Here is a 21,336-nt window from a genome sequence, read left to right on the forward strand (position 1 = left end):
CATTTTTTATATGTTTTAAACAACTCTCTTTGGAAAGGTCCTTTATTACCTGTGTCCCACTTCTTGGCAGGGAGGCATATGAGACACACCACCCACTAAGCTCCAACTATGCATTTCTTGTAGAGCACAGGTAGGAAAAGGCTCAATGAATTTCTTAGGAACTTTGCCAAATCCTTCCAATCTAGTTGCACAGAAAATGACCGGAAAAAGTAACCTTTAGTAACCAGTTTTTCTTTTTTTCTTTTGGAACTGGAAAATGTGGAACTGCAGGAGAGGAGCTAGCCTAGAGGCCACAGCAGATTCTACCCGGCTGCCGGCTTTCTTCCTCACCACACACATTCCCAAAGCAAGCCTTCCCCTCTGGCTAGTCTACAGTCAGAGCCAGCACACAGAGACAGGGAAAGGTTTTGTAACAAGCACAGAAATACTTTAATGTTCTTTGGGTAACTAAGATTAGTCATGTTTGTGGTTGCTAGTGACACTTTCCCTTTAGATTACCTACCTGCACAGCTTCATTTCTAAACAGAGACTTGAAATAAATTGTGCATCTGGTTTCCACAGATGGATTTAAAATGCAGGAGGATTTCTGAAATGCCTGGTCTGCTACTGACAAAAGAGATGGGGTGTCCTGATAGGTTTTCTGTCAACTTGACCCAGCTAGAGTTATCTGGAGGAACCTCAACTGAGGAAACACCTCCATTAGATTGCTGGTAGACACGTCTGTAGAGTGTTTTCCTGATTAGTGAGTGATGTGGGAGAGCCCAGCCCACTGTGGGTAGCACCACCCATGGGCTATCAGGCTACTACAAGAGGCCTGAGGAAGCCAATAAGGAGCACTTGTGCATGGCATCGGCTTCAGCTCCTGCCTCCAGGCTCCTACCATTAACTTCCTGCCTTGACTCCTGCAGTGGACTGTTGTGACTCAGGATACGCAAGCTAAATAAGCCCTTTCCTCCCCAAGTTGCTTTCAGTCATGGTGTTTACCACAGTAATAAAAAGCAAACTAAGAAAGTGGTATCAGGGTCATAGGGACTGCTGTGACAGACATAACCATGTTTTGGTGGGAGATTGTGAAGGACTTTGGAGTCTAGGCTGGAAATGCTGTCAACTGTTGTGGGAACATGGACGATATTGCTGAGAGCAGAGCAGATGACAGAGGTCTAGCTGTGGTTGCGGAAAGCCAGAGTCACTGAATTAAACCTGTGCTTTATCAGAACAGGGCTAGCTCACGAATCGTCCAGATTTTTAAAGTCAATGTTCAGAGCAAAGGGATGAATTTTTTTTTATTAGCTTATTCTTCTTAAACACAGCACAGCATAATTAGACCAGTGTAATCTGGAATTTCAAATTGCTCAAGAAAAGGCTAATTAATTCTGTTCCTTTCTTCTTTAGGTCTCTGTAACATTAAAAGCATTTTACTTTCTTGAAACATTTTAAAAACATTAAAAAAAAAAGCCATTGATACTTAGAAATGACCATAAAACAGTAGCACTGTTTAAAATAAAATCCAAAAAAGCATATATAAAGACTATAATATTTATGAAACACTACCAAATGAACGCATTCAACTGGCCACAGATTTCACCAAGGACAGTTTTTGCTAGAACATCAGCAGCTAAGAGCATATGAAAATTATATAATTAGCATTTTCTCTCTCTCTCTCTCTTAAAAATTATTTTGTTTGTTTGTTTCCTGAATGAAAACACATGGGTTTGACAGACAGGTGCTCTTGACAGTGCACGCTCAGACAAAACTAACGTGAGCATCGTTATCCTTGACTCAGCCTTGTGCTGCCTACAAAACAACCCACAGAAAGGGGTCCGCCAAGTGTTCTGTTCTTATCTCTCCCAGATCCCTTCCTCCTTCCCTACCTCTAAGGGTTCAATGTTTAACAACCCTGGTTGGCTTCAAACTGGTAATCCTTCAGCCTCAGTCTCCTGAGTGCTGGGACCACAGGCGTGTGCCGCTATGCCCAGCCACTGTGTGCTCATACGCTTGCTCTCCCTCCCTCTCTTCCTCCCTCTCCCCATCTCTCTCTCTCTCCCCTCCTCTCTCTCTAGCCAATGACTCATGTTTCCCACAATAGCTGTGTACACATATGGTGTTATTTACTTGGGAAAACAAAGCTCAAGTGGAGGAAGACACACAAACCTTGCAGCTTGTGCCAGTTTAAAAGAATCCCTGTTTTGTATGGGTTTGCAGGGAGGAAGAAAGATTGAGTTGAACATTTTTTGTTTTTTTCAATTGTGTGTGTACGTGAGCAGGAATGTATGTGTGTGGAGGTCAGAGGATAACTCTGGGGGGTCAGTCCTCTCCTTCCACCCAGGGCTCACTCAGGCTGGCTCCTCAGTCTGGTGCCCAGGCTTCTACAACCTATGCCTTTCCTGCTGAGCCGTCTCATGACCCTGTGGCTTGTCTTTTGAAGGCAGGCTTGCCATATACCTCACGATGGCTCTGAACATGCCATTCTCTTGCCTCAACCTCACAAGTGATGGGACTGCAGCCATGTGCCGTCAGGCCTGGCTGTGTCTGTCTGTTGCCTTCTGTCCTGAATGGAGGGTGGCTCTCAGGGCCTTATGCATATTTGTCATGCACTAGCTCCTGAGCTACACCTCAGCCTCAGCTGTGAGAGGTAGGGTGACAGGTGTGGTATACCTAGTCTCTTTTGCACTTTCGAATTTTGGTTTTGTTTTTACACTAGGAGACCTGAGGTCCTGCCTAATGAGCCAGAGAGAGATTTGTGTTTTCTGCAGGGACTGAAACTTGCTGCTGATGTCTACTGATGAGGAAGTGCCACTGAGACTGAAAATTCAAACTGATGAACTTAAAGTGCAAGGGCGGGGTGGGGAAGGGGTGAAGACTTTAGTCCCCAGATGAGACTTTTCTGCTCTTTAAAATACACAATAAACTTTTTCCAGGGTGAAACCTGAAGCATCACAAGTAAAATAAGGAAAAAAAAAAAAACAAAAAACAACATTGTACTTCAATTCAAGCTGCGAGAACAGAAGAGCAGAAGCATAGCACGCGGGCCGGCAGAGCACAGGCATCTCTCACAGGCATGCAGCAGCCACAGCCAGAGCCCAGAAAGCCACTTACTTTTCTCCGAGTGTCACCCGGAGGCTGCTCTGGGGTAGAGAAATCGATTGTTGGCATTTTGTTGTTAGCGGAAGACATACCCACACTCAGAATAGCAATGATCACACTTAGGACTACAGTTAATAATAGAAACCACGTATGTCATTACAGTACTATACACATACATAGACCGCAGTGAGACTGATGCAGCCTCACGGACGTGAACATTGACCTACTCCACAGTACAGCCCTGAGCACACGTACTCACCATCGGCATAGTCCATTGTTGGGATTTGCTGGCTTCTGAGCCTTATACCTTGTGAACCAAAACCCCACTTTTCCCCTTCCCCTTGTTCTTTAGGACCTTGCTCAGGCTGGGCAATTAACTACTCTACTATGTCCCTTGATTTGTTTATTCTGGAAATTTCTTTTAAAACTTTTAGCACTTGTGTGTGGAGACAAGGACAGCCCGTGGGAAGGATGCTGCTCCCCGTCCATGGGGTTCCAGGCTTGACAGCAAGCACCCTGGCTCCCTGAGCCTCTCACTGGTCTTTGTTCCTTTGTTTGAGACAGTACCTTGGCATATAACTCAAACTGGCGTGGAACTTGTAGCAATCCTCCTGCTGCAGCCTCTCACTAGGACTGAGACTACAATCATGACTCAAGGCATGTGTCGGGCTCCCAAATGTTGAAGTCACAGGGATGCTGGGCCACTTTTTATTTTTATTTTTTTTTAGATTTATTTATTTTGTGTGTATGAGTGCACACCAGAACATCCCATTACAGATGGTTGTGAGCCACCATGTGGTTGCTGGGAATTGAATCCAGGTCCTCTGCAAGAGCAGTCAGTGCTTTTAACCGCTGAACCATCTCTCTAGCCCTGTGAACCACTTCTGAGCAGGGTAGACATTAGACTTTTTGAGGAGTGTGCGGGTTGGGGGCGGGGGCGTTGGTTTAAGGTACACACGTTTCAGCAAAGCAGTACATGTCTAAGGGTAGTTTCCCAGCTCAACTCGCAGTCAGAGGCAATGGATTCTGACGTTGAGTACAGCAGTGGCTTTGGGCATCAGCTGCTGGGATAGGACAACTAAGTAACCTCCTGCTCACAACTCTCTGTGTCCCTTGATTTTTTTTTCCATCTTCAAAAGTAATAGAAATAACTCCATTAGCATGGGCTGGAGATACAGTACAGTGCGGGTGGGCCTGCCTGGTGCATGCCAGGCCCTGGGTCTCATCCACCCCACCCAGGAAACAGTTATTAAAGGTCTCCACCATAAAACACAGGGCTAGTTATTTCCAAACATCTTAAATAATACAATGCTAAGTACCTTAAACTATAGCAAGTCAGAGAGGAAAGCATAGTCCCCAAGGAAAATGCCTTTCACTCGATACATTAGAGCAGCCGATTACCTAGCTACAGAAGATTAAAGGAGAGTTGGTTTTTCGAAGGAGTAACAGACAGCATTTTTCTTGGATACAAACAGAAGCAATTGCTTATGGCAGTTAGTCAAAGGGGAGAAGTCAAGTGAGAGGTTACATGAAATACACCTCAATTTTCTTGACAGAAGGCAATTTCCAAGCAGTGTAAGACTTGGTAATTCTAGCTACACTAAGCTAGACCACGTGGAGAACAAGCTCTTTACTGCCTTAGGTCAGAGACTAGGATGCTGTCAAAGAAGCCAGTGGCCAGCCATGGTGGCATGTTCCTTTAATGCCAGCACCCAGGATGGAGAGGGAGAAGGATCTCTGAGTTTGAAGGCAAAACTATATAGTGAGACCCGATTTCAAATAAACAAGAAAACTAAACCACAACAAATACCCAGGTATCCAGAGACCCCACAGTCAGAAACTGAATAAAAGAATCCATTCATTTCAGTCACATATTTGGCAATATTTGTGACTAATTCATTATAAGTTGAGTGTGTGTGACCACATGTGCCGTGGTCCATGAACACAGGCCAGAAGACAGCTCTGTGGAATTGGTTCCCTTTCAAACCTTAATATGGGTTCCAGACATTGAACTCACACCAGGCAAATGTTTTATGCACTGAGCCATCTCATCAGCCATGGTGTTTAAAGCATTTTATTAGTGATGGGAAGGAGAAGAGACTGCTAACAGAACTTATTTTTTGTTCCATTAGTTTATACTGTAATAATTTTTGTTGGCTATAATTAAAACAAAAAGATCCTATTTCTTTTTTTGTGAGCTCTTACTTAAAATATAACACTCTTTCTTTCTTTCTTTCTTTCTTTTTTTTTTTTTTTTTTTTGGTTTTTCGAGACAGGGTTTCTCTGTATAGCCGTGGCTGTCCTGGAACTCACTCTGTAGACCAGGCTGGCCTCGAACTCAGAAATCCGCCTGCCTCTGCCTGCCAAGTGCTGGGATTAAAGGCGTGTGCCACCATGCCCGGCTAAAATATAAAACTCTTAAGTCCATGAAGCCACTACTCTAAATTTTCTTCAAGATTATTTAAGGAAAATAAGTTAATAGTACATTTCTAGTAATTAAAACATTTGAGTTTTCAGTTCCTTTGCTGTTTGTGGATGCTGTGGATTCCTGTTTCTTCATCTGTAAGATGCCTAGAATACCATGATAGTTGAAACAACTATACTGTTGTGTTATTATCATTATCTTTAGGTTTCTAGAGATGGCCTTGTTATACAGCCCATTTGCCCCTGATTTTCCTTATGTAGTCCAAGATGGCCTTCTTGATGCTTCTGTCTTGACCTCCCGAGTGCTAGGATTACAAACAGGTATGTGCCAACATGCCCAGACACCACTACTGTTTCTACAGAGAGAACTTTTCCTTTGCCCTGAACTAAGATCATCATTTCTAAAAGGCCTTACTTTGAAAAGGGCCAAACAGGAATGTCTGTGCCTGCTAAACCTCACAGCACAAATCTACTGAGCCAATAGGTTTTATGATAGGGCATTAGTATTTTTTCCCTGATAGATTTTTTTTTTCTTAGTTCTATTAAGTCTCACGATTTCCTCTACAAAAACATGAGTCAACTCTATGGATCAATACAACCAGAAATTTTATATTAGTTTTATATCTGCCTCAACCTAGTGTTTAAAAGTGTGTGTGTGTGTGTGTGTGTGTGTGTGTGAGAGAGAGAGAGAGAGAGAGAGAGAGAGAGAGAGAGACTGACCAGAGCCCGCACCCTGCTAAAGCTTTGCACACTGACATGTGTTCCTGGCCTTTTACTTTCCAGTTTGACACAGGGTCTCACTAAGTTGCCAGCGCTGGCCTTGAACTTGGAATGCTGCTGTTTCAGCCTCCCAAGTATACAGAATTACAGGTTTTTACCACCAGGCCTGCCTTAGGGACTTTGAAAATTTTAACTTGACAGTATGTGTCTCAGCTGGACAAATACTTATAAAAAGCAGAAGCGCACAGGCCTTTAACCACTGCACTTGCTTTCTAACAATCCAGACAGGCCAAGAACAGCTGCTTGATTCGTCTGCAGATTTCTGGGAAACACAGGACTAAAGAGGAAGCCTCATGAATCTAAGCACACAGTTTACAATGGCTCTTCAAATTGCTAACGTCTATAAACTGATGCAGTCAGCAGGAGAATAGCGGCAGTTATCCTGAAATGATGTTAAGTGCCATACCGTACTTACCTCCAAACAGTTCCAAATCTCTTAAGCCCTCAACAATGAACTTTTCCGAGACCCACCGCTAAAGAGGAAAACCCCAAAGAGAATTAGTAAGTCTTCTAAGCCACAACATAGTAGCTATCAGCCTTTAGAGACAAATAAGACAATTACCCCACAAAAACATAAAACTACGCAGTACAACAGGACTAAGGCCATAGAAAAGTAAGGATCTTGAAACTGGCTACAAACAATAGATTCAGTCCTTTCTCAAGTCTAACCTTACGCAAAATGACGATTGATTCATCCATGTGACTGGGGGGAAATACGTGGAACCATCCCAATAATAATGTTTTCTCTCCTAGACAGAAAAACTCTTTGGTTCCATCGTGTATATTCCATAGGTAGTCCTTACAAGTTCTGGATCATTCATGCCCATTTGAAAAAGTATTACTAGAATTCAAAAGAATTCTTCACGAGCCTCTGCTAGTTTATAAAATGTGACCTAGCATATCCCATCCTTTTTTTTTTTTTAATTGACAAAGCTTTCTTCTTCTGTTTGATTTTTAGCTTTGTGAGACAGGGTCTCACTCTGTAGCCTAGCCTGGCCTTAAACTCCTTAATCCCGCTTCCCAAGTTCTGTTCTGTTCTGTTCTGTTGTGTTTATAAAATAGCATCTATCATTGTGCGGAGGATGAGATTCCCCCTGGCATTTTCACACATGCAGCTCATGCACCTTGGACATCTTTGCAGCCCAGCACCCTTTCCTTGCCCCTTCCCCACTCTGAACTCCTGCTGATTTCCTGTCTGAGATCTGCTGGTCATCCTTACACTGTGGGCATGCTCATCCTCTCTGTCACTCCGTGGGGGCACAGAGGCTCCTGGGGCTGCACATTTATTTACAAGGGTTTCTAACCCGAGACTTAACTTCTATCAAGTTCACAGGACTAAACTAGCACAATCATTGTACACCTTGCCAGCCCATTTCAGATGAGTGTTAGGTTTCCATTACACTAATCAGGGGTCCAGTTTCACCTTAATTAGGACAGGTTAAAATAGGAATGTGGCTCCTATTTAAAAGCAATGGAATGCAGGTTCTGTTTCATGACCGGTGTCAAAATCTGGCATGGAGGCATTCTTTCCACTGAGTGGAGCTCAGGCTAAGTAGTGAGTTACCTTGTCCTCTTAATTAACACTGAAGTTTATTCCTTACAGAGTAACTGTTTTTATACATGTATACACAAGAAAGGGAAGTCTAAAGAACATTCTAAAATAAGCTATATAATATAATAAGTTATATGATATATAGTATGCTATATAATATATAAATATAAGCTATATGATATATAAAATATAAAATAAGTTATATAATATATATACTATAAAGTCCCTTTGTCCTTCTCTGTAACAATTTTTTCTGAATTAAAAAAAATCAAATTTACTGTAAAAATTTCTATGAACTATACTACAAAGGATAATTTGTGCTTTAATATTTGAGAATGGCAAATTCACCTCTCATAAATAAAAAATCTTTAAATACAATTTTAAGAATCCTTAAATATTAAGTAATTAAAATAATAAATCTTTAATAAATGATTAAAATCTTTAAATAATGATTGCATTTTAAAATTAAGTACTTGATGAAAGATAACAACATACTTTAAGAAAATTTTAATTATTTTGTTGGGGGGAGGGGAGAGATGCACACATGGAGGTCAGAGGATAACGTGTGGGATTCTCTCCTTTCACTATAGGGGTCCCCAAGGATAGAACTCAGGACTCCAGGGTTGATAGCAAGCCTCTGTACCTGCTGAGCCAGCTAGCGGTCCTTAAGTACTGAAGTCATTGGCATTAAACCCAGTATTTGTCCTTAAGGTCAATCAAATATTTTTTCTTAAAATTTTTACAGGAGAGAGTAGGAGCCAAGTTTCCACTACCACAAAGTACACAGTTGAGTTTTCTGAATTGGGGGAAATTGCAGGGGTCAGCATATCTGCGTGCTAAGCCTTCACCTGGGAAACCACCTGCATGGCATCTCCCGTCAGGTGAGTAGACGGTCTTTGTGTGTGTGTGTGTGTGCACATGTGTGCATGATGCATATGTGGGGATCAGAGGACATGGGAGCCAGGTCTCCCCTTCCACTGTGTGGGTCCTGGGAACTGAACTCAGGTAGTCAGGCTTAGCACCAAGCACCTGGACTTGCGGGACCAGCTCACTAGTCCCTGATAAAAATTAAGATATAATACGTTCTTCAGGTTAGTTTTAAAGACTCTCCATGATTATATTTAGAAATGTGTGCCAGTAACTACAGTATGACAGTGACTTTAAAAACAGAAATCCCTGAGAAACAGGTGCAAAGAGATCTTTACCAACTATGTAACTACACAGACACGGCCCAACCCATTTAACATGTGACCAATTGATTCATCAAATAAGCCACCTTTCCCGTTTTGTTTTCCACCAGAGAACTCTGGGTGTCACATAAAACAAAACAACCCACTGTAATACCAACCCAAACACTTTTAAGAAAAAACAAATAGAAAACCAGAAGACTGGGAACACTCACCCTAATGCGCTCTGGTTTACTTACAAGAAAAGACATGGGTTCCTACTGTGTAGACCTACTTCAACTTCAAAAACTTAAACCTAAAAGGAAAACAGAAGCAGAAAGAATTGGTTAAATTGTTTTTTATAGAATTTTTTTTTTTTTTTCCGAGACAGGGTTTTTCTGTATAGCCCTGGCTGTCCTGGAACTCACTTTGTAGACCAGGCTGGCCTGGAACTCAGAAATCCGCCTGCCTCTGCCTCCTGAGTGCTGGGATTAAAGGCATGTGCCACCACGCCCGGCAGAAATATTTTTCCTTCTGAATCAGTCTCCTGTAGGTAGGTAGAGGCTGCCTCAAACTCACTACAAAGTAGAGAATGACCTTGTCCTCCTGAAAGTCTGCACACTATAGGCTATGCTGGGATTGCAGGTGTGCACCGCTGAGCAGCATCCCCAGCCTAGATTTTTCCCCCTTTCTTTCTAGAGACCCAGGGTGATCTCTCACAACAGCAGGAGATGACCTTGAACTTCTAATCCTCCTATATCTGCCTATCTAAATGCTGGGATTGAAACACCACACCCATCCAATAATCTTTTCTTTGGTTTAGTGACAGTTGAATATTTTAAATACAGGTGCAGTCTTTACTTTGAATTAAAATGTTCAGCAAACTGCAGTGACTCTGCACTCTTTCCTGAGGGGCCTTGGACACGCTAGGCAGGCACTCTACCTGTGAGCCACCAGCACTGCTATTTTTGAGACAAAGTCCTTTATATAGGCTGGCTTCAAACAATCCTCTTGACTCCGACTCTAAGAGCTAGGATTACAGACATGCCAGCTGCACCTGTAGGAAAGTATAAAACTATTTACTGATAACATAATTGTGTACTGAAAAGAGTCTAAGGATTCTACAAACGAAAAAAAAAAAAAAAAAAAAACCATTTTTAAGATGGGTGTGGTGTTGCATACCTGTAATCCCAGCCAGAGGATCAGGCATTCAAGGTCTTATTTGCCTATCTAGGACTCTGAAACTAGCCTTTCCTACATGACCTGGGCCAAAAATAAACACATAAGTAGGACAAAACAAAACAAAAATTTAGACCTCAATTTTTAGACTAGCAGAGCAGACTGGGTGTCATGGCAAAAGACCTGTAATCTTAGAACTAGGGAGACTGGAGCAGGAGAATCAAGAATTCAGGGCCAGTTTGGCTGCAGAAGAGATCTTGGGTCAAGGGAAAACCAAAACCAATCTAAAAGCACATAGACAATTCATCTGAATATTGAGGGAGTTTCCTTTTCTAGTTCTTTTTTTTTTTTTTAAGTTTTATTTGATGTATATGAGTACACCATTGCTCTCTTCAGACACACCAGAAGAGGGCATCAGATACCATTACAGATGGTTGTGAGCCACCATGTGGTTGCTGGGAATTGAACTCAGGGCCTCTGGAAGAGCAGTCAGTGCTCTTAACCTCTGAGCCATCTCTCCAGGCCTCCTTTTCTATTTCTTGTAGAGGAATTTAAATCCAGCAACATGGCTACTATGGCCATGTGGAATAGAAACAGGCCCTTAGCACATACCTTTATATCCAAACAATGAAGGTAAAATTAGTTTGTAAAAGGAAACACCCATGTTTGAAAGTGATGTCTAATTGAGCGGCTGACAAAGTAACAAATCAGAGAAAGACCTGACAGAATAGGATCTGCCTAGCTCTCAGAACAGAGAGGAAAGAGAGGTGAATTAAAAGAGCAGCAATGAGAGATGGAGAGGGGAGAGGCAGTTTTACTGAGACAGTTTTATAGAGACAGGTTGCAGACAAAGAACAAGCTAGACACAGGTTAAGACAGAATGAGAAAGAGCCAGAAGATTAGAACACATTGCCAAAGTTAGTAAGAGGCCAAGCAAAGCAATGCAGTCAGAAGCCAAAAAAGCCAGTTTGAATCAGTATGGATAGGCGTTTTGAGCCAGAACAGCTGGGTTGACCAGCCATCCAGAGTTCAGAAAGAGCTAGAAAGGGTGAGCTTGTTCAGCAGTAAGTCTCAGAGGCTGAAAACATTCTGGACCTAGATTAGATTACATGGAGGCTAGAAGCTTCCAGGACTAGGCCTAGGTTAGCAGAGGGAGGCAGTGAGCCTTGGCAACAGCAATTACATCAGATGAAGAAAAGACACTTTAACACCTTCTACTCTGTGTCACATTAAGATCACTAGGCTGCTTCAAATGTTCTTAGAATACAAAACTACAGTGGAAGGATGAAGCAGATGGATATGTCATTCAAAACATGAATCCATTTTTATCAACATTTAACACCACAATACATTGGTAAAGCAATATTCATAGTTGACAGGTAACAAAAATAGCCTTATAATTTACTGACTTGTGGTGCTAAAGATCCAGCACAGGGCCTTAGAGATAACTAGACAAGTGCTCTACCACTGAGGTACACCCCATCCGACATCCCGCTTTATTATTTACAAGCAACGGTTACTTAGTTTTAAAACTCCTAGTACTTGAGAGGACCGGGAGTCCTCAGAAGTAAGAATGAGGAGCTCAGTTGTAGCTAGTGTGAGTAAATGCTACATACGCTGCACAAACTGAGAAATCGACTTTAGGGTGGGCCCATATTTATATTACAAGTATAGACTAGGAATAGCTGAGCTGTGTGGTATTTGCCCAGCATGCCCAAGGCCCTAAGTTTAATCCCCAGTATAGAAAAAATTATTTTTAGTTTTATTTTTCTTTACCTGAAAGAGTAGCTATGATGTTTATACATTAAACCTGGAAAAGGGCACTTCTAACTTATCTTAAAACCCCAGAGTAGGGGCTGGTGAGATGGCTCAGTGGGTAAGAGCACTTCCGAAGGTCCAGAGTTCAAATCCCAGCAACCACATGGTGGTTCACAACCACCCGTAATGAGATCTGACTCCCTCTTCTGGAGTGTCTGAAGACAGCTATAGTGTACTTACATATAATAATAAATAAATCTTAAAAAAACAACCCCAGAGTATATGTTAGTGTCAGGCCTTGAAAGAGAACCAGGCAGCCTTCACCATCCTCAAGTGTGTACATCCTTTTAACCGGGCCCTGGTACCTGACACACACAAATGCTACCTTAACTGGCTATGGAAGTGGGATGCCCACCAATAAACAGGACAGGGAAACAGACAAGGAGTGAGCAACTCCTTATAGAACTCAGCAAAAGCACAGCTGAGAGGTAGGAAGCCTTGGAGTATCAAAGGTGACTTAAAGAAACAGGAAATTCCAAGCCAAAGAGCGTAACTATTATCAAGTATCTGCTCTGTCTTGTGCAAAGGTGTATCACCAACTTCCACAACAGTGCATGCCACACACGAGTCACTCGGTAACACTAAACTGCCTGACCGTGAAACATTAGCCCTTTGACCATTCTCTAAGTGTGTGAGGACCAGGCATGCTAGCACATGGCTGTACTAGCAGGGAGAGGAAAAGCACGGGAGGCTTTGAACAGAAAGATGACACACAATGGCAGTCCAAGCACTGTGTCTTACATCTTGTGCCCACAAACCACTTACAGATCTTGTGAAAACGCAGCCTGTAGTTTGGAAGGTCTGGGGTGGGCTGGGGAACTCTAACGCACTCCCTGGAAACGACAATGCCGTTGCCATGTGGACTGTGCTATTAACTAATATTTGAGAAACCTTGTTTGGAAGAACAGTCCAAGAAATGTCAATCTAGGAAGGAATGGAGACAGGGAGGGGTAAAAATAGCCTAGAGAAAAGCAAGCTGTTTAGAAAACCCCTTTCCTGGAGTCTGTGGCAGTAGGAACACCAGGAACAGATAAGTGGCTAAGAATGAACTATGAAATAATAAATAATTATATCTTTAAAATATTAAAAAAAAAAAAAAAAGAATGAACTATGAAGCATGTACAGCCCAGCCCAGCCCAGGCTATCTAGTTCATTCTTTACCCTTGGAACTCTTTGCTTTAAGACAGGGTCTCCTACACACAAAGCCACTACGTAGCTGACAGTGATCTTGAACTTGATTCTGCCTCCATGCTCCTCATTGCTAGGATTACAGGCCTGCACCACCAAGTATGGCTGGGGACTATCTTTTACAAACTCTCCTAGATATGTGGTTGTGTAGTCCCTGACTGAAAACTGCAGAGACTTAATACCTTATCTGAGAGCCCATTCTACAGCTGATGTGTGTTTGTGTTTTTGAGTGTTCGGAAAATGATTAATATGCCACGGAGCCAATGCCAGAAAAGGAAAAGTTTGGAGGTAGAAGTGGCTTTAGTGGAGGGGTAGATTAAAATATTTATTCATTTAATGTATAAGAGTGTATAGTGGCTGGGCGTGGTGGTGCATGCCTTTCATCCCAGCACTCCGGAGGCAGAGGCAGGTGGATTTCTGAGTTCGAGGCCAGCCTGGTCTACAAAGTGAGTTCCAGGACAGCCAGGGCTATACAGAGAAACCCTGTCAAGGAACAACAACAAAAAAAGTGTATACTGAAGGCTTGCAGGAGGGGTGCACATCAGATGTCTTCCTCTGTTGATCTCTGCCAAGTTCAAGTTTAATGAAGGTTGACTAATGTTGAGGATTCTATCTTCCAAGAAGCAGGGATAGCAATTTGTGAGAAAAGTAGTACTTGATGTTTAAAAGGAGGTTAGAGATGGCTTGGTGGATTTAAAGATCACCAGCTAAGGCTGTAAAAGTGGCAGAAATCCACAGCTGAGAATGATAGCTCATGTGTGGATTCTCAGCCCTCAGTAGACAGAGACAGGAGGATCAGGAATTCAACATCACACTTGGCTACAGTCTCTTTTGAAAAAAAGAAGAGACAGAGTGTAGTCTATAGACTCCACTTCCCTTTTTGTCCCCAGTCTATTGTTGACACTCAGTACCCTCTATTACAGCAGCGCTCCCACTAACCACCTACATTCCTCACCTTAGCTTTTTCCCCTCAAGGCAAGGTTTCTCTGTGTAGCCTTGGCTGTCCAGGAACTCACTCTGTAGATGAGGCTGGCCTCGAACTCACAGAGATCCGCCTGCCTCTGCCTCCCGAGTGCTGGGATTAAAGGCATATACCATCATGCCTGGCTCTCACATTAACTATTACACTTACCAATGTGTGTATATGTATGTATATATGTGTATATATATGTATGTGCTTGTGTGTGTATGTATGTATATATTTATGTGTGTACCTGTTTCTATGCTTGGTGAAGCTAAAGGACATTGTGTATTCTACTCTATCACTCTGGACACAGGCTGACAGCCAGCAAGCTCTGGTGTTTCTCTTGTCACAGGCTCATGGCCACACATGGCTCTCTACATGAGTTCTGGAGACGGCAGCATATCTTCCTATCTACAGAGACACCTCTCCAACCACCCAACCATACTATCGCCTCATTATCTCTCCCACTACAACAGGTACCGATAGGAGAATTCACTTGTTCTGACAGACTTTTTTTTCTTCTATTTTTACCGCTGGTCCTCCAAACTTTATGTCGGAGGTCACAACTATAAACCCAGCCAAAAAATCTTCTAAGAAACCTAATTAAAGGGTGAAGAGAGTTGACCAGTTTCCGTACTATAACTAATGGTTAAACTATTAAGTTCCTGCACTACGGCAGAAGCAAGTTAGCAATTTTCTTTTTGGTAGTGTGGAGAATGGAAAGCAAGTCCGCACTGATGTTAATCAAGAACTCAGGCGCTGAGCCACGCCCACAGTCTCAAATTTGGTTAATCAACCCTCAAGGATCTGAGTCAGTCTCAGGTGTTGGGTACCTCCGGATAAGGTTATCAACTATCATGAAGACCCATCCAAACACTGGAACATAGTTCTACTTCAACGGGTATTTCAGTAAGACCGAGTCCAACCGTCTGGGAGAAAGGGGTCAAATTGAAGTACCTTAGGGTCTTAGCAGAAGACTGAGTTGAGAAGTTATCTATTTCCTAAAATTATGAACAATTTTATTTAGCCACTCCCCTTCTGTCATGCTCACTCTCCGCCACCATACTCGGTCCCCAAAACTGCTGGGACACTTAAGACAACACATTTAGAAACTCTTCGTTTTGACCAAAGCAGAGAATAGCTCTGATCTTGCTTCCGTATGAGAACTCAACCCCATTTGGAAGCCCCGGAAAAGGTGGGGAGGCCATGCGGTAGCTAGCCTCTCCGGTCCGGCAACTCTGCTCAGCATCTCCCCAGCCAGGCCCAAGCCTAATTTTGCTCTCAGGCTGTAACCTCAATGCGGGAACCCAGAACCCAGGTTAAATGAGGGCCAGAGGAGGGCGAGGGTGAGCCGGGATGGCCACTTGAGGCTCACCCCCGAGGACACGGACTCGGAGTCTGGCAAGAGGGATTATCCCTGGGAGCGCACCAGGCGGCTCCGCCACCGGGTACCTGGTCTAGGAGTCAGAGCGCAGTACCGACTCCGTCTCGGCTCCGCCTCCTCAGTTTTGTAGCCGCGCTGCCGCCAGGCCGGTTGCTGGGAGGGAGGTACGCAACGTGACATGCGCAGTGGAGGGACCCAGGGAGACTGGCCGAGCCTCGCCCCTCCCCTTCACGGAACAAGCCCCTCCTACTCCCGCCCCACGGAGGAAGTCCCGCCCCTCCCCTACGGAGAAGCCCTGCTTTGCCCCACCCAAGAAGGGAGCTCCGCCTCTTGCCTCCAGCAGAGGAAGTCCTGCCTTGCCCGGTTCTCAGAAGATGCTCCGCCTTACCCCCTGCCCACTAAGGACTCTGCTTCGTCTCGCCTCGCTTCACCCCACCCATCCCAGTGGAGGAAGCTCCGCTTTTCCCCAGAGAGAGCTTCTGCTTCCATCCCACGTTACCGTTACCGGACATGCTAGACCCGCAGTCGCTTCGTCAGGGAGAGAGTTATTAACTAGTCTTTTTTCCCCTTTGCTGAGGTCGTTCCTTATCTAGGACGAAGGCAGGTTTCCCCACGTATGTGGAAGCGAAAGACCTTGTCATTGTTGCAGTTCCAAAGGACCCTAGAGTCTCCCTCGAGTCTCTGTACCCCTCCTAACCCAGCAGCAAGAAAAGGGGCAAGGGCTAACTATAGCTATTGACTTGGCTACCAGGGGTATTCCCACCCCTCATCCCACACTCTGCGGTTCCCAAATCCCAGGTGCCATTTCACCTGGTAGGACTCCAATTGAAAAACAAGTCTTTCTTGGGTCAGTCTCAGGCAATAGAACAACAAAGAGGAAACTTACCCTTTGTGCCCAAAGTTCCTTCTCCTTAAAGCACAGAAAATAGCTCAACTAAACGAGAGCTATGGTTTGTTTTTTGTTGGGGTTTTTTTTTTTTTTTTTTTTGTCCCTAAGTGCTTCATAACTATTTTTTGGTAGTGAGGTATTTTTGAGATAGTGTCGCATGTAGTCTGGACTGGCCTTCAGATCAGCTTCCCTCTGCCTCTGCTGGGATGGGATTAAAGACTTGGTGGTATGTCCTCTATTAGCAGAAACCTGTGATGAGTTTGCCTTTATGAAAAAAGACAGCAGGGGCCAAACCATATAGGACTAATAAAATGAGGACTCCGTTTTATCATGAAGTGATTTTTAGTCACTTCAGTTACTGTGGAGTGAGGGCCCAATACATCTGTGTACATACTGTCAAGTAATGAATACTTGTTTTTTTTCCTGTCTCAGATTTATACCAGTCGACTAACTTCCAAGAATTTTAAGTTTGGCCACATCATACAGGAACTTGGAAACGCACACTACCCTCACCTGAAGATCTCAATGTTTTACACACAGCTGTAACCTTGCCTAGTGCGTTTAACATGCCAAATTTGTTCTCAGTCTCACCACATTTCATCATCAAACAAACATCACGAACTCACAAAAAGCAAGGGGACTGGAGGAAAATGCAGTTTCTGCCAGTTCACATGGTCTTTGGAATCCAGAATATTAGGGAAAGCAATACCTGAAAAGGTGTCAAGCTTCGGTTTTTATTTTTTCATATGTTGTGTGTGTACTTGTACTTGAATGTACTTGTGTGTGTGTGTATGTGCGCGCAGAAGCAGGCGGAGGAACTGGATGGGGTGACAGATAGTTGCCGGTGCTTGATCCTTTCCAAGAGCAGCAAATGCATCTTTCTGCTGACCCAGCTCTCCAGCCCCAAACTCTGAGACAGGGTCTCACATCTAGTCCAGGCTAACCAGACTGGCCTTAAATTTGGTAAACCCCGTCTCTTCTGGGATTATAGGTGTGAACCACTGCGCCGGGCTCTAATTGCCAAGGCAACCTCAAATTGAGTTTTTCTTTCTCCTTTCTTTCCCTTCCCCTTCTTTGGACTGTACTAGACATTGAACCTAGGGCTTCACAGCATTCTGGACAAATGCCTGAGCCCTAAAGCCTCTTACAGTCATTACAATAGGATGTGTAAACACTGGGTATTTCATCTATACCTAGTGACCCAGCCAACACATTTTCTAACAGGATGTTACAAATTGAGTGTGGCTAAAAGATTTTACCAACTGGATGGCTGCCCACAGTAACTGCTCAGAGAACCCCAGACTCTACTGTGACTGTGTGAGTGGCCAAATGCACAGCTTCTCATCCAGCAGTCTTACTGAGTCATAGTAAACTGTATACTAAAAGGTCAACAGAGATTAGAGTGTGAGTCCAGGGAAGTACAGGCTCCTGATGCTTTTTGAAGTATTAGTGTTAGGTGCTAAAAGATTCCCAGTGCTTTCTGAAATTGACTTGGAAAACTGGCTGCTGTTCTACTGGCTGCTGTTTTTTTTTTTTTTTTTTTTTTTGTGGTGTAGAACAAGTCGACTAGAATTACTTAATCTGCTAGGTATTTGCCACCATACGTCCTTAAGCACTTTACATTCTACTACCTAATATGAGCTTTCAAATAGCCATTTTAGAAAGGAGTAGGAAGACAAAAGAGCCTTGATAAACGCACTGGAATAGGAGGGCTGGATGTGTATCAGTAGAGTGCTCACCCAACACGGAGGAGGCCTTGGGGTCAAGTGTGTGTGGTTATAAATATATGATGCACAATGCCAGAGCATCCTTGGCACAGGAAACAGGCTTCAGTTCTATGCAAAGTGATAAGCTAAGCTACAGAAAAATGTACAGAAGAAAGCTATATAAATTTAAAATATGAATGGAAGGGGGGGGAAGAGTACTCTGGGAACAAACATGGGTAAAATACAATGTTACGGGTATGAACATGTAGTGAAGCCCATTCTGCATGTTACCTAGAATACTTTAAGATATATTTATTTTATGCATATGAGCACACCAGAAGAGGGCATTGGATTCCATTACAGATGGTTGTGAGCCACCCTGTGTTGCTGAGAATTGAACTCAGCATCTCTGGAAGAGCAGTCAGTGCTCTTAACCACTGAGCCATCTCTACAGCCTGAAATACTTTTGAATAATGCAAAAAAAAAAAAAAGTTTGAAAAGTTTAGTACCACCTTGCTCTTCAGTAACTCCCAAGGAAAAGGAATACTTTAAGGCCAGGGTGAGGACCAGAAGCTGGAGGCCAGCCTGGAATACACAAGACTCTGTCTCAAGAGGTGGGTAGGACAGCGAGTGAGCATGGGAGTGTACTCCAGCTGCCTGAAAGGCCAAGCCTATCTATGCCCTGGAAACTAGCCTATGTGATGCTAGTCCTCTAAGAAAACAGTAGATGTGTTGGTATCTACCTGTCACCCTCTCTGGAGACTGGGACACAGGCCAGTCTGGGTTACAGATGAGATCTCACCTCAAAGCAAGCAGTAGGATCCACCACTGGGAAAAATAACAGCGTTCTTTTCTTCCTTCTTAATTCAGAGGGATAAGAAAGCTGTGAACTTATACAACCTAACACTGTTTTCCTTTAAGATTTTTTAAAAATATATGTTTAGATGCCTGTATGTGCCTGCAGAGACCAGATGAGGGCAACAGATTCCCCTAGGGCTGAGATTTGAATGTGGGTCCTTTGCATGGGTAGTAAGTGCTCTCAACCCCTCGCCTTTCTCTAGCCCTGATATCTTCCTTTTGTAATAAAATCTTTTGCCGATCTTCAAACACTTGAAAAGACATCAGCCCCACGCCCAGCCAGGCTTCTCTTTACTTTGTTTCAGCAGTTTGTAATAGAAGCCATACCTACGGGTCTAACTCTTCCCTCTTACATCCTTTACCTTTAGAGTTAAATGAGGCACAAGAGAACCTGGGTGGAAAAAGTACAGAATTTGACTCTTCACAAAATCCAGCAGACCTGATACAATCTTCACACTCTCTACTTCCTACCGGAGGCTTGACGTGTCACCAAGTATTCCCCTTTCTCCGAGGCCCATATAGAGGAGCTCTAGATCTGATGCCTAACCATGAGGTTTCCTTGGACTAAAGAAACACAATTATAATTCCTCTATTTTCATTGCACCCTCCAGCTCCAAAAAAAACAAAACAAACACCTTGTCAGTTCTGACAGATAAAGTCAGAGGATAAAAGAATTCACTCACCTCATTCCACTGGACAGACGAGAACAAGAGAATAAAGTAAAACTGCACCATTGGATAGTAGTCTTGCCTTTGTAAAGTGTAAGATTATAAAACAACTTTGCACACATTATCTTTTGGTTTTAAGCTGTGAGATGAGTTGGAGATGGCTCAGCAGTTAAGAGCACTGACTACTCTTGCAAAGGTGCTGGGTTCAGTTCCCAGCACCCTCAGGGCAGCTTACAGCCACAGGTAAGTCCAGTCCCAGAAGTTCTAACACTCTTCTGGCCTCCTTAGGCACTGTACACACATGGTACATAGACATACATGCAGGCAAAACACACATACACATAAAGAAAAAGTTAAACTGTGAGGTACACAGGAAAAATGTTTACCCCCACATTATAAAGGAATAAACAGCAGACTCAGAGGTCAGTAACTTACCCAAAAGAAAAGGCTTAGCAATTTTTTTTCAACACATTTATTTATTCACCTACTGTGTACATGTGTGTGCACACACCATGGCCCACATGTGGTGGTCAAACAACCACGTGTAGGAGTTGCATGTATTCTGAGGCTCAAACTAAGGTCAAGCTTAGCAAGCACCTTTACCCACTGAGCCATCCCTCTGGTCCTAGCAACTGGTTTTGTTGACAGTCTTTGTCTATGCTTCAGGGATAATTTTGGCTTGCTAGTGATCCAGGCAAAAAGATTTTGGAAGATGGATTCTTCCTAGTGTGACAGTAAGCAACATTCTCCTCTCTTGGTCCTCTGATTCTGTACAGAACAAGATGTCTTACCCAAGGAGAAGACTATAATGGTTTGGATCTTAAATGTCACCAAAGTTCCACAGTAAAGCCATATAGCCAGTGGCACTATGGGTAGGTGATGGAAACCAAAGAAGGAAGTGAGGCCGTTGAGGGTGTGGCTTTGAGATATCAGACCGCCTGCCTCTCCTGTCTGTCAACTCCCTGGCCACGGGGAAGCAAGCAGGTGTGCTCTACCCAAACCATCTTTTCCTACCTGAAGCTCATCTCAGCTGTCCTGTCACAGTGATGGAGAGCTGATTAACACTGTAGCTAAAGTGGGCTGGGTGTGACAGCACACACATGCAGGTGATACCAGCAGATCCGAGGCAAAGGTCAGCCTGGCCTAGAAAGTGAGTTCTAGGCCAGTCAGCCCTACACAGAGAGACCCTATTTCAACACAAAACCAAAAAAATAAAATTAAGACAGGTAATGGTGGCGCACACCTTTAATTCCAGCACTTGGGAAGCAGAAGCAGGTGTATCTCTGAGTTCAAGGCCAGCCTGGTCTACAGCTCAAAACTCTGTCTCAAACAAAACAACCAAAAAACCCTACTACAACAACACCCCCCCCAACAAAAAAGAACAAGGGAGTTGGAGAGATGACTTAGAGATTAAGAGCCCTGACTCCTATGTTGCCTTCTTCTGGCCTGCAGACATACTTGCAGGCAGAATGCTGTATACATAATAAATTAATAAAAACCTAAACTAAACTAAAACCAAAACAAACAAAACCTAAAAAGTAATAAAAAAAATAATTCAAAAAAAATAAAACCTGTGGGCCACAGTGCAGTGGTATGTCAGTGTCCCAGCACTCAGCAGGCTGAGGAGAGAAAATCATCCTGAGTTTGACTGTGGCCAGCTTGGGCTACATAGTGAG

General features: G+C 43.5%; 1 protein-coding gene across 10 annotated transcripts in view; it reads right to left on the reverse strand.

The window, feature by feature from the left end:
* Strada (STE20-related kinase adaptor alpha) overlaps nucleotides 1-15,776 on the reverse strand; it is a 30,661-nt gene extending 14,885 nt beyond the window's left edge. For 2 of the 10 annotated variants that reach the window (NM_001252449.1, NM_028126.3), the window contains exons 1-2: nucleotides 15,608-15,745; nucleotides 9,267-9,322 (exon numbers count right to left, since the gene is read on the reverse strand). In NM_001252449.1, the coding sequence (NP_001239378.1) occupies nucleotides 9,267-9,278 (12 nt within the window). In that variant the 5' untranslated portion in view covers nucleotides 9,279-9,322; nucleotides 15,608-15,745. Of the gene's footprint in view, nucleotides 1-3,096; nucleotides 3,126-6,703; nucleotides 6,762-9,242; nucleotides 9,323-9,949; nucleotides 10,064-15,607 lie in introns of those variants that run through there. The other 8 variants (NM_001252448.1, XM_006534293.4, XM_011249270.1 and 5 more) reach the window with 8 other exon arrangements.
* Between the last annotated feature and the right edge of the window lie 5,560 nt (nucleotides 15,777-21,336).

The sequence above is a fragment of the Mus musculus genome, chromosome 11 (genome assembly GCF_000001635.26).
Source record: "Mus musculus strain C57BL/6J chromosome 11, GRCm38.p6 C57BL/6J".
NCBI classification, from domain to species: domain Eukaryota; kingdom Metazoa; phylum Chordata; class Mammalia; order Rodentia; family Muridae; genus Mus; species Mus musculus.